This window comes from Acanthaster planci, linkage group LG12, assembly GCF_054643075.1.
Source record: "Acanthaster planci isolate LZ-2023a linkage group LG12, COTS_SCS, whole genome shotgun sequence".
NCBI lineage: Eukaryota > Metazoa > Echinodermata > Asteroidea > Valvatida > Acanthasteridae > Acanthaster > Acanthaster planci.
Window position 1 is genome coordinate 12,016,088 of NC_141788.1, and position 14,052 is coordinate 12,030,139.

Sequence of the window (14,052 nt, forward strand, 5' to 3'; positions counted from 1 at the left end):
TCATGATTCCTTTTGAATGTCATTTATGGAACACACTATTCTTTTGGATTGGGAATACAGGCGTACCTGTTCCGAGCGGTACCACAGAGGGCACTATGTTCCGTTCCAGGGTTGAAAAAATCAGATTTTTTTTTAATCAAAAAGGTTGAATATTTAAATAGTTTTGAATTAAAATAAGATCATATGTTGAACTATTTATAATCAAAAACAAGAAGTTTGCCAAGTCCAGTTACCTGTATGCTGCATTACACAAGAAGTCTCGGTATAAATAAACTGTTCAGGGATTCAATTAAGTTCAGCCATTTCTTCCTTTCAAATACCAAAAAGCATTTAAGGTTTCCTTGATTTCAAACAATTTTTAAATTTTTTTCTAGTGATTTAAATCAATGATTTAAATCAAACAATCTTGCTAATCACAGAGACTCCTTTGGTGGGAACAGTACTTCATTTACCAACAACTATGGAATGCATGTTATGGTTGTTCCACTACCAAAAAAAGGGCAGTCCCCACAGCAACATGACTATTTTCAACTTGGGTGCCTCTGCTCAAGGTGGATAGTTTGACTAACTACCAGAGATGTGGACAAGGCTGGTGTTCATCTTACCTCAATATCTTGAGGATAAAGGTTATCACTGTAAGAACCATCATCAAACCTGACATGATAGAAAGCCTGCTGGTGTTCACTAATCACCTCTGAATGATAGTAACGACTGTTCTTGTGTTTGGCTATGACTGTTTCACCCACACTGACATCCTTCAATGGGTAGTCACGAGGCTGGAATTCAGAAGTTAGGTTATGATATCAAATGGTTTAATAGTTCAGATATTGTAAGTAAAAGTGACAAGTGAAATGAATACAAGGATGGTAACAGCTGCACAAAACGGTGCTTCTTGGAATAAGTTCTTTTTCTGTGAAATTAAATTTAAAAGTTACCATATAATCGCTTTGATACATCAACACAGCAAAACTCAGAAGTTGGGTACACCCAGTATACTATTTTTATTCTTCATTATTTCATCATCTTGGAAACTTCAGGCTTTTCAAATGGCTTGTCACAATTGGACATCAATTCTTCAAGTATTTCTAATATTTTATCAATGTAATGTCACTCATGAGGTTCAATTTTCAGTGATGTATCCAAATTTAAAGTGAAAGTATGTACACGCATTTCCCATTATAACAAGGAAGGGGGAAAAAGCTGAAGGCAACTTTCATTTTATGAAATGCCCAGTTTGTGATCATATAATGATTAGCTTCCCAAATCCAACTCACATTGTCTCTCATCTTATCAGAGTAGGGATGTCTGACGCAGGTAGCATACACTGCGTACGGCCAGTCACATGGTTCCATCACCACTCCTGCTGCTTGGGCACAAGTTACATGGAATGCCAAGGCACACTTGCCTACTGAACACTGGATTAAACCACCAAACTTGTTACCCATCTTGATGAAAGGTCGGCAGAAGAAACATTTCTGGGTTAACACAAAATACAAACAATGTCTGTTTACCCCACTGGGGTCCGGAAATGACATACATGATGGCAAATGTAAAATCACTGCAATCTCATGTTACTTGGTCTTTTAAATTAAAATAGGAGGCAGTAAATGAACAAAAGAATAGAACTGAGGTATTTTGGACAGACTGGCAGAGATGTGTAATATGTACCTACAGCAGTGATTGCAAGTAAGTACTCTTTTGGGAACAAGCGGGTACGAGCGTGTCGAGAGCACTCAAACTCCCCATCTTGCACCCACCTTGTTCTCTCACGAAGACCACGTGAAGGATGCATGTAAGAAACACGAAAGAAAAATGAATTTCCAACAGTACCTCCTAGTCACTTGAGACCCTCTTGATATGATTTACTCACCAATGAAATTAACGTCCATTGCCCAACTTGGAATGCTCTACGTCCTGCCCATGGACGTCTTAGAGCATCAATAAACAGACCGCTTGCATGCTTGAACTCATGCTGAAAGTCTACACAAAGCACATGCTTGCATCATGTAATTCACAATATGAAATGATTTGATTCACCTTCATTTCGTTTTAATTGTTGGTGTTACCAGAAGTCGTATCTCATTAACAGTAATCAAAGAACCTTTTCCATTTCAGAACCAATTTGAGGTGTGCTTACGTTGCTAAGAAAGTAAGATTAGTGTTGTAACACAGCATGACTGATAAGACACTTTTTAACTACATGTGCAACATTAGCTTTTTTAAAATGGTGCTGGCCAAAGATAAGTTTGTAAGTCCAAATTATAGTTGTACTTTAATTTTTTTTGTGCTTTGTAATTAAAAATTGGCTTTTCATTGTTTTCTCCAATATAATTATTAATATTTGCATGCTTTCAAGTACTCAATGGACTACTGGCAGCATATGGTTTTATTATAAATTTTCTGCAGTGCCTGCCCGTATAGGGCATGCTGCGGTGCCTGCTGAATCTGTTGATGCCAAGCCTGAGGAGTGCACATTTGAGCCATGCACAGACTGCCAGTCTGCTGAAGAAGGTGGTGAACCTGACAGTTCAGAAATGGAAGATGAACATGGGAACTGCCGGATTCACATATATACATCATATATCCCATCCTCATCACCTGACTCCTTGGACAGCATTTCCATTAACCCCTTTGCGGTGGTGGACTGCAAATGCCGCACTGTGTGAGGATTAGTGCATACCACACGAACTGTCTATTCACCATGCAGCTGCTGGTTCAAGGGGCCTGCTGCTGGACAGAGCTTGCATACTGAGCATACCACAGCCCAACAGTCACTGTCAAAATAATCCCACTGTGAGGGGGTTATGCAATCAAAACGGTAAAACTTTAATTTTTTTGTAGTGTATGGAAAGAACTATTGAATGCCAGTTATGGTAGCTGCCCAGGAGTCAGGGCTACAGTATTATGTTGATGTATACACACAAGAGTGTACTGCATCTGTCTTTGCTGTCTGTAACAGTGTTATCTCTTTGTGATGTGTCATATACAGGAGAGGACGAAGCCCACACACAGTGCCAACCCTTCTAAAGAGGTTTCTTACCACCAGCAACCCAACTACTTGGTGTTTCAGTCACCTTTGATGAAGCTTTTCGCAAGATGCTGGTCCTGAAGGTCTACATGTGTCCATCTGGACAAGAAGACAGTGGGCTCATATATACAAATTGAGCAAACCTGCCCAAAGGGCTCACACCGTTACAAATGGGAGTCTCAACCGCGGATATCTTCAAGACCAGCAGGAAATATTCTCATTTCTGCTTCCATCCTGTTTGCTGGGGATGGCCTGATGCAGACTCTCCAGATGCTGAGCAGCATAGGAGTGGCCTGTCCATCTTCACGGACTTATTACAACCATCAGGCTGAATTCCTCCTCAAAGCAGAGGAAATGTTCTGATTGCGGGATGTTAAGAAATTGCTAGTGGACAATGGGACTCCACTTACCATTGGGAAAGACGGCAGAGCTGACAGGCCTGGGCACTCAGCAAAATATGGTACATTCACTACAATGGAGCTGACCAGTAAAATAATCGACATCAAACTTGTCTGGGTAGGTAGAAATCCTCTGGTGAAAACTGGGGTCAAGCATTTTAGAAAGTTGCTGGTCTGTTGCCATGTTCATAATAATCCTTTATTTTCTAAATCAAGATAGTGGAGGACAATAGTTTCAGAAATTCGTAAAGTCAATGTTAAGATTCTTTAGTTTTGTTTAAATTTAGTTTTATTGCTGAATTTCTCCTTTTAGTCAAATCAGGTCAAAAGCTCAAACCATATGAAGTTTGAGGGGCGAAGAAGATGTTGCATCCATCAGGAGTGACAAACTCGTCATGGATAACTTTGTTATGGACCATCATCGACAGCTGTCCAAATACTTGTGGGAACATGAAGAGGACTTCACTCATATGTCTAATGTTTGGTATGTTGCCAAAGGTATTTTTAGAAGTTGATTTCACAATAGTACATGTACACTGGTGTTTTTAAAAATTTTGAAAACAGAGAATCTTGAAAATCCCCCCCCCAAAAAAAATACGTCATCCAACTTCAACTTCCATCCAGCAGCAAGTGGTCAAAAAAGTTTGTTCTGATTTTACAAGTAATTATGAACATGGATACATTTGATTTTTATAAATATCATTGTGCTATAATCAGTTTTATCCTATTCCTTTGCTTTGCCAAGGACTCAAAAAGTTGAGAAACTTTCAAAGAAAGGCTTCGAGCAAGTTGATGACTTGAAAGGCACCATTAACCACCACATCTGCTGGTGTGCTGCATCAACTGAAGATGCTGAGGAGGACTTGAGGGAAGCCGAGTGGAGCTTCATTGTCAACCATGTCGATGTCCATGAAATACATTCAGAGATATTTTCTCAATGCCTACATGGGAGGTTGGCTGGTCGCAAAAAGTCATTTTTAAAGCCAGGTTCTGTTCTTGAAAGAAGTTTCTTCCTTTGATTATCTTTAATACGGTCAAAAGATGCCAAGAAATTTTTAATGGTTGTGTTCATCACACAGCGTGAACCTGAAAGTGAGCTCAGTCCAGAAATCATTGAGACATAAAACAAAATTGATAATTCAATCTTTCGTCACAGATTAGTATAAATAATTCTAAGGCTTTACACATAGTACTAAGCTCTGTATGAAAGAGAACTTATACCTGAAAACTTCATATATCACTTTGCTATGCATGTATTTGAACATGCAGGTACTGAAGCCACTGAACAGCTGTGTGACTTGCTGAAGAAAAAGACATTGATCAAAGACATCCAGAAGATGTCAACATCTTCCCACACATCTGCCCCTGAAGCCGTCCATAGCCTTCTAAACCAATATGCACCAAAGAGCAGAACCTACTCAAATCTTGGCATTTTGACCTATGAGTTCACAACTTTGTGCATGTGAGAATTCACTGAATTCTCTATAATGCAGAAAAGTGCATGTACATGTAGTGTACATGCAGTGAACTACAGATTACAATTATTTAATATTTTTTTTGCTGTTTCCTACCGTTTTCAGTCACTGGAATAACTGCATGGGAGCACTGTCTGCACATGACCCCACCCCTTGCTCCCAAACCATGGACAATAAAACCCAGAAAGTTGCCATTATTTATATAAATTCTTAACCTTCCACATGACTCTTGGCCTTATCTGAAGCTTACAAGAGCTGGATTATTTTGGACCATTTAATTGGGGGGCTGCTCCCAGGAATTTCGGCAGTCCCATACCTGATCATTGTGAAACTTGGGGTAACTGTAAACACTGTCCTTTAAGTGAAGGTTCAACTCAGTCTGGTGTATAATTGGTTGATATGGTCACATACATGCCAGCGGGACTCCATGTTTGCTGTGGTTCTTTGTGCAAGGGGCTGTGAGAAAAGTCCATATGTTTGACCAACTTGTCCTGGGAAAAATAGGCACTATGCAAGAACGGTGGATAAATGGTTTTAAAATGAATGCAATGAATTACGGAAAAAGTCATGAAGGCTGAACTTGTGAGAAAAACTCACTGCAATGAAATAATAAAAAAATTTCGGTGGCAGATGGGTCCCCTCAGGCTCTTCTTGCATTAATTAACACAAGTTGATCATTTTCTCTCTCAGAGTGCGCACTGCTGCAATGCACTATACTTACAACAGTGGTCGACCCCAAGCCACTACAGCTGAGGGTAACCTCAGATTCAATGTGAGTTGACCGAAATACAAGAAGGGGGAAAGCTACAGTAAGCCTTATTAAGGAGGCCACAGGTTACGTTAAGGATGGTGGGGGCCTGCGTTGCAAAAGGCCTATTTTTTATGCTCGTTGCTCCAAGGTGATATCTTTGAGATCACTTAATTATAACCCTCTTCATAAATCCACAATCCTTTCTACTGGCATTTAAATTGATCAGAGGGTGTCCCCAAGTGCCTACAAATAAAAAAAACAGCACAAGGAAAGGTCAGAGTACGGTCACGGTACCCTTTTTCCAGTCAAAGGAGGGGATCCCACCACAGTCAACAAAAATTTGACACCCCCAACACAATGAAACTACTCAGACAGCTGTCTAGACAGCTCAGAGACACATCAAAGAGACCGACCATTGATTTAAGACAGGCCCAGGCTTGCCCAGGCACTTTCTTTGTCAATAATCCCTTATAAGCACATTGCTGAGATATTTACATACAATCCCTATGGGACTTGGCTGGAGGCTGGCTCTGGAAAAGACTTACTCAGGTAAGGGGAAGTCCCATATTAAAAGGTGACTAAACTAGGTTGTTCAGCATCTACAGAGGTACAAATTAACAGGAGGTTTTTGTATTTGGCCAATTCTTTTTTTTAATTACGTAATTAGAAAAAATCGGATCCCCAGTGTAGCAGTTCTGTGCACCGCAAGGTTTTTAAACTTTTAGCAATTGTTTCCCATATGGCATAACTAGGGCTAACTAGGGGGGCACAAGAAATAATATGTATCTGTCAGATATTCACATATTTCAAGTGGGGGGCAATCCTCCCCCCTCATTACACCACTGCTTATAGAAATATTTGTTGTATGAAAGCACTTATTTATTCTCAATAATACAGTTCTGGTGATGTTAATAAAAAGTAGGCAATGAATTTATTTTCCCATTTAAATGGGTCTGAAAGACCAACAAGATGTCTCCTAAGTCACAAATTACGAGGATTACATTCCCAAACAATAAAAATTCTACCCTTCCCATTGTGTGGCTGGAGGCAGGACATGCCCTGATAAGTGGGATCAAGGTACACTAAAGTGGTCTCTTTGTTTGGCCTATGAACTTCCACATCCCTCCAGAAGGTTATGCTATTAAGCGTCAACAAGTTATTCTCAGGCATATTTATACATAGATTTTTTTGTTTAAAATGTTAATTAGGATCGTACATGTACATGTCGAATTCAATGTACTATGTCTATCTGAAACGATATGTGAGTACTGAAATTTGAGTGACAAAGTCGGGCCTGTTTGTACAGTCTGACTGGCCTCATATATTGCAAAAAAAATTGTTTTCCTACGTGAATCTGGAATCAACTTTGGTGTTTTTCTTATACAGTGGCAAGCATTAGAGTCTCTAAAATATAATAAAACCACTTTTAAATCTGAATAGGGTATTTTCAAGTTGTTGATGCTACTTGTGAGTGCTGACACTTGTTGACACTCAGTAGCATGACTGCTCCAGTAACCATTCTGGTGGTGTGCAGTGACCCGTACATAATGAGCACATTACAGAGAAAATAGAGACCAGGCAAAAACCGCACAGAAGCCTGAGGTCCACCCCTGCTGTTGGAATCCCCCTCCCAACAATCTTACCAACAAGATTAAAATCACACAAGGTAATAGTTTATTTTGGAGACACGAGAGGATGATCAAGTTGACACAAAAACTTGAAGATACCTAACAAAAACTAGTCCATTGTGATACAGAGCTCAGAAAATGACGGACATGGCGGCATGACTGCAGTGCATAGTGGGAGGTCAAGAGGTACCTTGGATGATCAAGCCTTTTCATTGAATGATATTAGGCGCATGGGAAATTTGCATATGTAGTGACTGTTTGGGTAGTCAGAGCACTACAGACATGGCAAGTTACTGGCAATCTTCAACTCAGAGGGCTGTCATAAACGTTCGAGTGAAACAAGTCAGCTTCTCCCAATAAGTCTCTTTTGGGGGGGCAACCACACAAAGCAGTGGCGTATCCAGCCAGGAGAGGGTAACTTGGCCCCCCGACTGATTTTTTTCAAAGAATACTTTATAGGCTAGAAAGAAATCAGTGTACACATTAAATATTAGCATCAACCCTCATGAAATAAATGTAAGGATGTCAAGATGGCGAGTAAGGCTTCTGTTTTTTTTCTCCCCCAACATGTTGAATGAGTCCGAAACTGCATTCGCTTTTAATTTCTCCCCGACACCAAAAGCCAGATATGCCACTAATACGTCCCTGCTGGAGACCAACGGAAAAGCGTCTCCCAATGAGCTTTTTTGGAAATTACTTGGGCCCTGCTAGCAATGTATACCAGCCATCAATGTGGCTCAGACAGATGGCCCGTTGCCATGAAAGAAGTGTGGAAGCGGGACAGGTGCACGACCAATTAGATGAACTGATGTCCTGTCTGGATACAGGTTTTGTGACAGGCAAGCTGGAAAATAGGAACGCCCACTGCAATCATGTTGGCATGTAGAAGTGACAGGCTGCGAATCGAGGTCGGAGATTGTAAATCGAGGACGTCCTCAGTTCGCAATAAGGTGAAATTTGAGGCCACAGTCAGCATTTATGAGGGTCAGCGAAATTTCAAGGCATTTGGAAGCCGTCCTCCGTGTACGCATTTAACACGCCGGGTGTTTAAAAACACCTGCTCCAAATAGACAGTTTCGGCGCATCCCTGGATGGAATAGCACCCTCTCTAGCTCTCTTGCTACCCTGTCCGATCCGGATTGCTGAGCACAATAAACGTAGCCAAGTGCAGGGGACGCATAACCCCAACAAATATGAAAGCCTCCAAACTGTCCAAAAGCATCATAGTGTCACCTTGCCATCACACCTGAGCCCAACGCTAGAGTGCGTTAAGAAACTTCTGTTGAAAATTCGCAATATAGGTAATCACAGGCACAATTGTCAGGTTCTTCGTGCAGGTCGTGGTGAGTTCGTTGTCGGGTACAGGCCAAATCGCAAGGTATCTACCTCCCCATGCATATGGACTATGCGTATATTGTTATACCAAGTCAACCCAACCCAGACTCCCACTTTGTAGGGCATCATACTCGACCGGAAAGAATACCTCTCTTCCTATTCACCCCCCCCGAAGAACAGACCGGTACAAAGAAAGACGGGGACCAAAAATCACCCCAATAAATGTATCTTGCGACAAGAACTCCCAAAACAATGATCCATTTTGGCTGGCCAACTCCCCCCCCCCTCATTCCCAACGCCAAGCAAAGACTGCCAGACACCCATGCATGTATGTGTGCTATGACTGATTGATTTCAATTATTGGGGTTTACTCTCAGAAGGCTTCACCAGTGAAGAAGACAGCAGCGACAGTGGGGACAGCAGTGACAGCAGTGAAGACTCCTGGGATGAATTCGTCGAAAACGGTAAGATTTGGTCTGTCGGGCTGTCTGTCTGTCACATGGACAGGCTGTCTGCTGAGCTGTCACCTACATTTCTAATGTCCTTTTCTTGCCTCTTTATTGATAGGACAGCTTCCTGGTGTTGCTGCTGCATCGCAAAGAAGGGAACCCTCTCCGCCATCAAGACGAGTGAAGCGCCATCCCTGGACTACAGCGGAGAAGACAGACGTCCAAGAAGGCCTGCGCCAATTCTTCCAGTTGAGGAAAGTTCCTGGCAAGCTGGACATCGAAGCAGCTTGCACTGTGGCACTGCAGACCCGTACTTGGAGAAACATCAAAGACTTTTGTCGCAACACAATGAAGTTGTAGCCAAGTTAAGCTATGATACGCCACACCAGCCATTCTCTCAAGACATCATACCATATTGATGATGAACCCTTAAGTAGTAGGCCAATAACGCAACCTAATTTTAACGGCCCAAACAACGAAGAACTTGTGTGTTGTCCTTGGTGTTATAGGCTGCACTCACATGGACGAATAGTCCTCCATCTGGTAGTTTGGAAAGTATGCCCTCCATCTGCAATGTCTACATGTAAACGCGTACATTTATGTGTACATGTACATGCAAGCATTATTACAGCACTTCAGTACTGTTCTGTTTGGCCTGGCTATTGCATTGATTTGATTTTGCATTGAAAAAAAAAAAAATTCCAGGAAAAATCAGCACTTGCGAAAGAAAAAAAAACAAGATATCCAGCCTGTTGATTGCTGAACCGTGGAAAATTAAATTCTACATTTTCAAAACAAAAAAACAGACATCCGCTAAAAACGGACATTTCACACCCTAGTTAATGAAAGATACCCCCCACCCAAATACAAAATAATTTCTGGGGGGGGAAAAAAGCTCTGATTTTGTCACTACAGATTCTTACCCAAACAGCTAACCAGCGTTCTTGAAAAAAACACTCACTAAATGAAGCATACTTTAAGGACAAACACAAATAAGCAAAAAGGATAAACAGAGCTTGTTTATATCCAAATTTTCCACTTGTCCAGAGTTCGAAGGTTCCATATTATGAACAACTGGATAATACTCCGAACATTCAAGATGCACTATAAAATTTTGAAATTTCTTAACCGAAGCACCTACATGTTATAGATGCACTGGGAAAATCCTGCATTGAGTAATGCTACTTAAATCTCTAAAAATTTCACTAACATCCCCATTCATTTGGACAAAAAAATAAATGTGATAATTTTACAGGAAATCCCAAGCGCTCTTTAAGGATTAATCTTCTGTCATTTAACAACAACGTTTGTAAATGGGCAATGACATGATGTCTCCTCAATCTGGTGGAGACACAAACTTTGTAGGGAGGTCAGAATTTATGCTTGAGTAATCCTTTAGTGAATGCAGTCCTAGGCATCATAAAATGCCACTCGACCCTCGTTCGATCCTCCTCGATCTCGCTCCACACCTGCTTGATCCTGCTTGATGGGAATTCTTTGAGGGAGGCCAAATTTCTTGAGAGACTTGCGAGTCCTTCAACCTTGATGGGTACTTATTTGCAATCACTGCTGTACACTAGGCTATTTCCTCTTACCAGTTTTAATCTTGCAGGTGCTATCTTGTCTATGTTGATGGGCTCTCTTGCTCGTACATTCTCAAATATCACCTCTGGAATAGCCATAGCGCACACAATATGTGCCCAACGGCCGTTTGTGGTTCGCTTCAGAGCCCCTCCACGAAGATTACATAAGCAACATTCCTGCAATGAAAAAACATCACAATACTTTCCAATCATGAGTAAGACAGTTTAGCCATTCCTACTGGTCAAGAGCCTGTAAAATAGCCAATCTTAACCTTAATCCCCATAGGCCTTTCTACTAGGAACCATTCTGAAAAAAATGCATCCAGCCCAAATCCTCCAAAATTTCTTGAAAACATTGTTTGGAGGTGTGCCTAACTGCCTGAATCCTTCAAAATCCTGCGGCGATTCCTCTCATTATGTTGAGGCAGTGCGAATGGCACTCTTGAGCTGTGCAGTTGATTCAAAAGAAATATCGGGCTGAATTTGTGCTTGACTAAGTACAAACAACATGAGGTCTTCACATATGGCATCCTTCGAAATCAGCTATGCACTTTTGCCATACACCCTGAATCCTCTAAATTCCTCCACTTTGTCGAAAAGGATTTTGGAAGATTTGGGACAGTTAGGGTTAAACAGTTGATAAAGCACTAGCTGGCCGAGCACCAACTTAAGCAGCATGCATCATCCGAGTGTCAATCTCCATTCGAGGGGATTGCTTATGACTATTCACAAAACAAACATACTAGAGCATTTGCTAGAGGGGTATCAGGAAAAAAAGAAGCAAAACTTTTGAACAGAATTGTTGGAAATATAGAAATTTTTATACTCGTTTTAACTATTTGACTCAAAATGTATTTATAAATGGGAAAAGCTGTGTTCTTAGCCAGTTTAAATGCGAACGAAATCAGGATAACGGATCCTAAGACCAGCCAAGCACGTATTTATGCCCTAATGAAACTGTACAATTGACAGGTGGTATAATGTATGTTTATATATTGTAGATGGCAACACACCTATTAGTCTTGGTTGCAAGACCTTCCAATAGGTTATTCTCTGACACGAACCATAACACATGCACTATACAGGGCATAATCTCAACACGAATCACACACACAGCTAGGCAGGTTTTGGATTTTTCTGTTTGGTCTGGGACGGTAACAGACATGGTAATAAAGGTAGGATATGCATTATTCATATTAGTACAGTATGCTGAGTAATCCAGCTGGATTTTGTGCCAAAATGGATTTTATTGGCTAACTAAAAATAAGGTACCATTTTTTCGGCCATGTCTTCGACTGCCGTTTAGGATTTCGAAATGGCAGCCATTTTTCATTATGTTTTCACCTGTTTCTCCACTTACGAGCAACTCAGAAGAAAGAGTGGCATCCATGTTTGTGATAAATGTATGTTAAAGTCTCCTATCATAAGACTGCACCCGAAAAATTTTTTGATGGCTGTGGCGAGACTATAGAGGGTGTTGTTTAGAATGACAATGTGCACTTCATTAAAACTAGCGGGAAGCAGCGCCAAACTAGTGGTAACAAAGTAAGTGGAAGTAAGAAGTAATATTTTTTTTCCAATGACACCACAATCTCTGGATTGAGGTAATTTTCTGACGTTTGTTGCTCAATAAAGAGACTAACTTCGTGTGGGGAGTGGCGTAGTGAAGTGTAAAAAGCGCATTGGAGAAATAGGCTAGAGGGGCCACCAGACAGTCCTTCACATGTTTGTAGGTGTCCAGTAAATGAAAATAGGAATTTTTAAAGAATTTTGAAAACAGAAAAAAATGATAAATATCCCGGCCCAGCATCATCAACATTGATAACTGCCCCGGCAGGAAGTGGTTAAGCTGCAGCTGGTACATCATCTGAATACTGGTAACATTTACCAACATTAGCACTGTGTGGTATTAACAAGGTGTAAAAGTCGACGGTGTTCCGGAGGACATTTAGCCCGGCCCGTGTTTAAGTGAGGAATTTGTGGAATAGTATGCAGGATACACACTTTGTAGATGACAGCCTAAATCTCAACCTTAAAGCCTTGGTCCTACAATGTTGGAAAGTCCGAAATTGAGGCTTACTTCTTAAGATATAATGTCAATAAAGACAAGGGAAAAGGAAAGTGTTGTACCATTTCCTCTGTACTATTAACCCCTTCATGACGGATGACTGCAAACGCCGTGCCTGGAGAAAAGTCTAATTTCCAGATGTCTGCGGACGCCGCAAAACACACCTGCAACTTTTATTTTAGTAGTGTACACCTGTAGTTACTGGGAGCTTTACAATGAATGGAAATCTGGGGCAACTAGGAGAGTTGGTCGACCCCAAGATACCCAGTTAATTGGATTTTATTCATCAGAACACCCCCTTTTTCTTTGATTGAATACCCTGGGTAATCTCCGTGGAGTGTCACTGACTCCGCTGGCAGGGCTTATGCAATGCGCGTTGTGTGGGCCCGGAGCACAATGAATACAGGCCATTGACATGGTGTGCGCACCATTGTTTATGGCCCTGCTGGGCCCTGAACATGTGCACAGCACCCCAGCACCCACACTCAGGATATAGACGGTCCATTGTTCAGCATTATTTCCATTTGTTTTGTCCAAAAAAGAGTGTTTTTGTAGCACTCGGTATATATTTTACTGGCCGCTCCCCGGCCCTTCAGTTGCATTACACGATGTCTTCCAGTGAAGAGGAAACTCTGACAGCGACTGTGGTTCAGATTTCACGTCGGAATCTTAACACAGTTCAGAAATTGAAACTAGTGACAGCGATTTTAACGGGCAACCACCGTTAGCGAGGCGTGCCGAGAAGAAGGTCAAGACTTCGCCATTCAATGGACGGCTAATGACAACTTTCCCACCGACAAGGCTTTCAAGGCACAGCGGGTGTTCGAGTGCAAGAACTGGACGAGAACAGTACTACTGTCGAAATCTTCAAGCAGTTCTTCACCCCAGAGTTGACATTGAACATTGCCAACGAGCCCAACCGCTATGCCGCTTAACACCCGAAAAGTCAAGCAGTAAGTCCAAGTCACATGAGAAGCTGGTTCGGCACAACACCAGACGAGATGTCAGTGTTCCTGTCCACGATGATCGTCATGGGACTGATGCCGAAACCCAACTTGAAGTCCTACTGGACGAGAGAGTCAATACTTGAGACTCAGTTTTTCCCTCATACCATGCCACGCGACAGATTTATGGACTTGCTGTCCCGTCTGCATTTCATCGATAACAGCCGTGTAGGTACCACTGATCGACTCTACAAGCTCCGCCCGGTGATAGACGAACTGACCGAGAAGTTCAAGTCCGTCTAAATTCCGTCTAGCAACATTACTACCGACGAGTCCCTTTGGAAATTCAAAGGGAGACTGAGGTTCAAGCAGTACAACCCCAAGAAGCGTGCG

General features: G+C 41.6%; 1 protein-coding gene across 3 annotated transcripts in view; it reads right to left on the reverse strand.

Annotated features, from left to right (window-relative positions):
• The window catches only part of LOC110985312 (lysine-specific demethylase 4A-like), a 178,095-nt gene that overhangs the window by 13,327 nt on the left and 150,716 nt on the right, over positions 1–14,052 (reverse strand). The window contains exons 14-16 of one of the 3 annotated variants that reach the window (XM_022246251.2): positions 10,660–10,824; positions 1,275–1,475; positions 693–776 (exon numbers count right to left, since the gene is read on the reverse strand). In XM_022246251.2, coding sequence (XP_022101943.1) covers positions 693–776; positions 1,275–1,475; positions 10,660–10,824 — 450 coding nt within the window. Of the gene's footprint in view, positions 1–605; positions 777–1,274; positions 1,476–10,659; positions 10,825–14,052 lie in introns of all 3 variants that reach the window. The other 2 variants (XM_022246250.2, XM_087143837.1) reach the window with 2 other exon arrangements.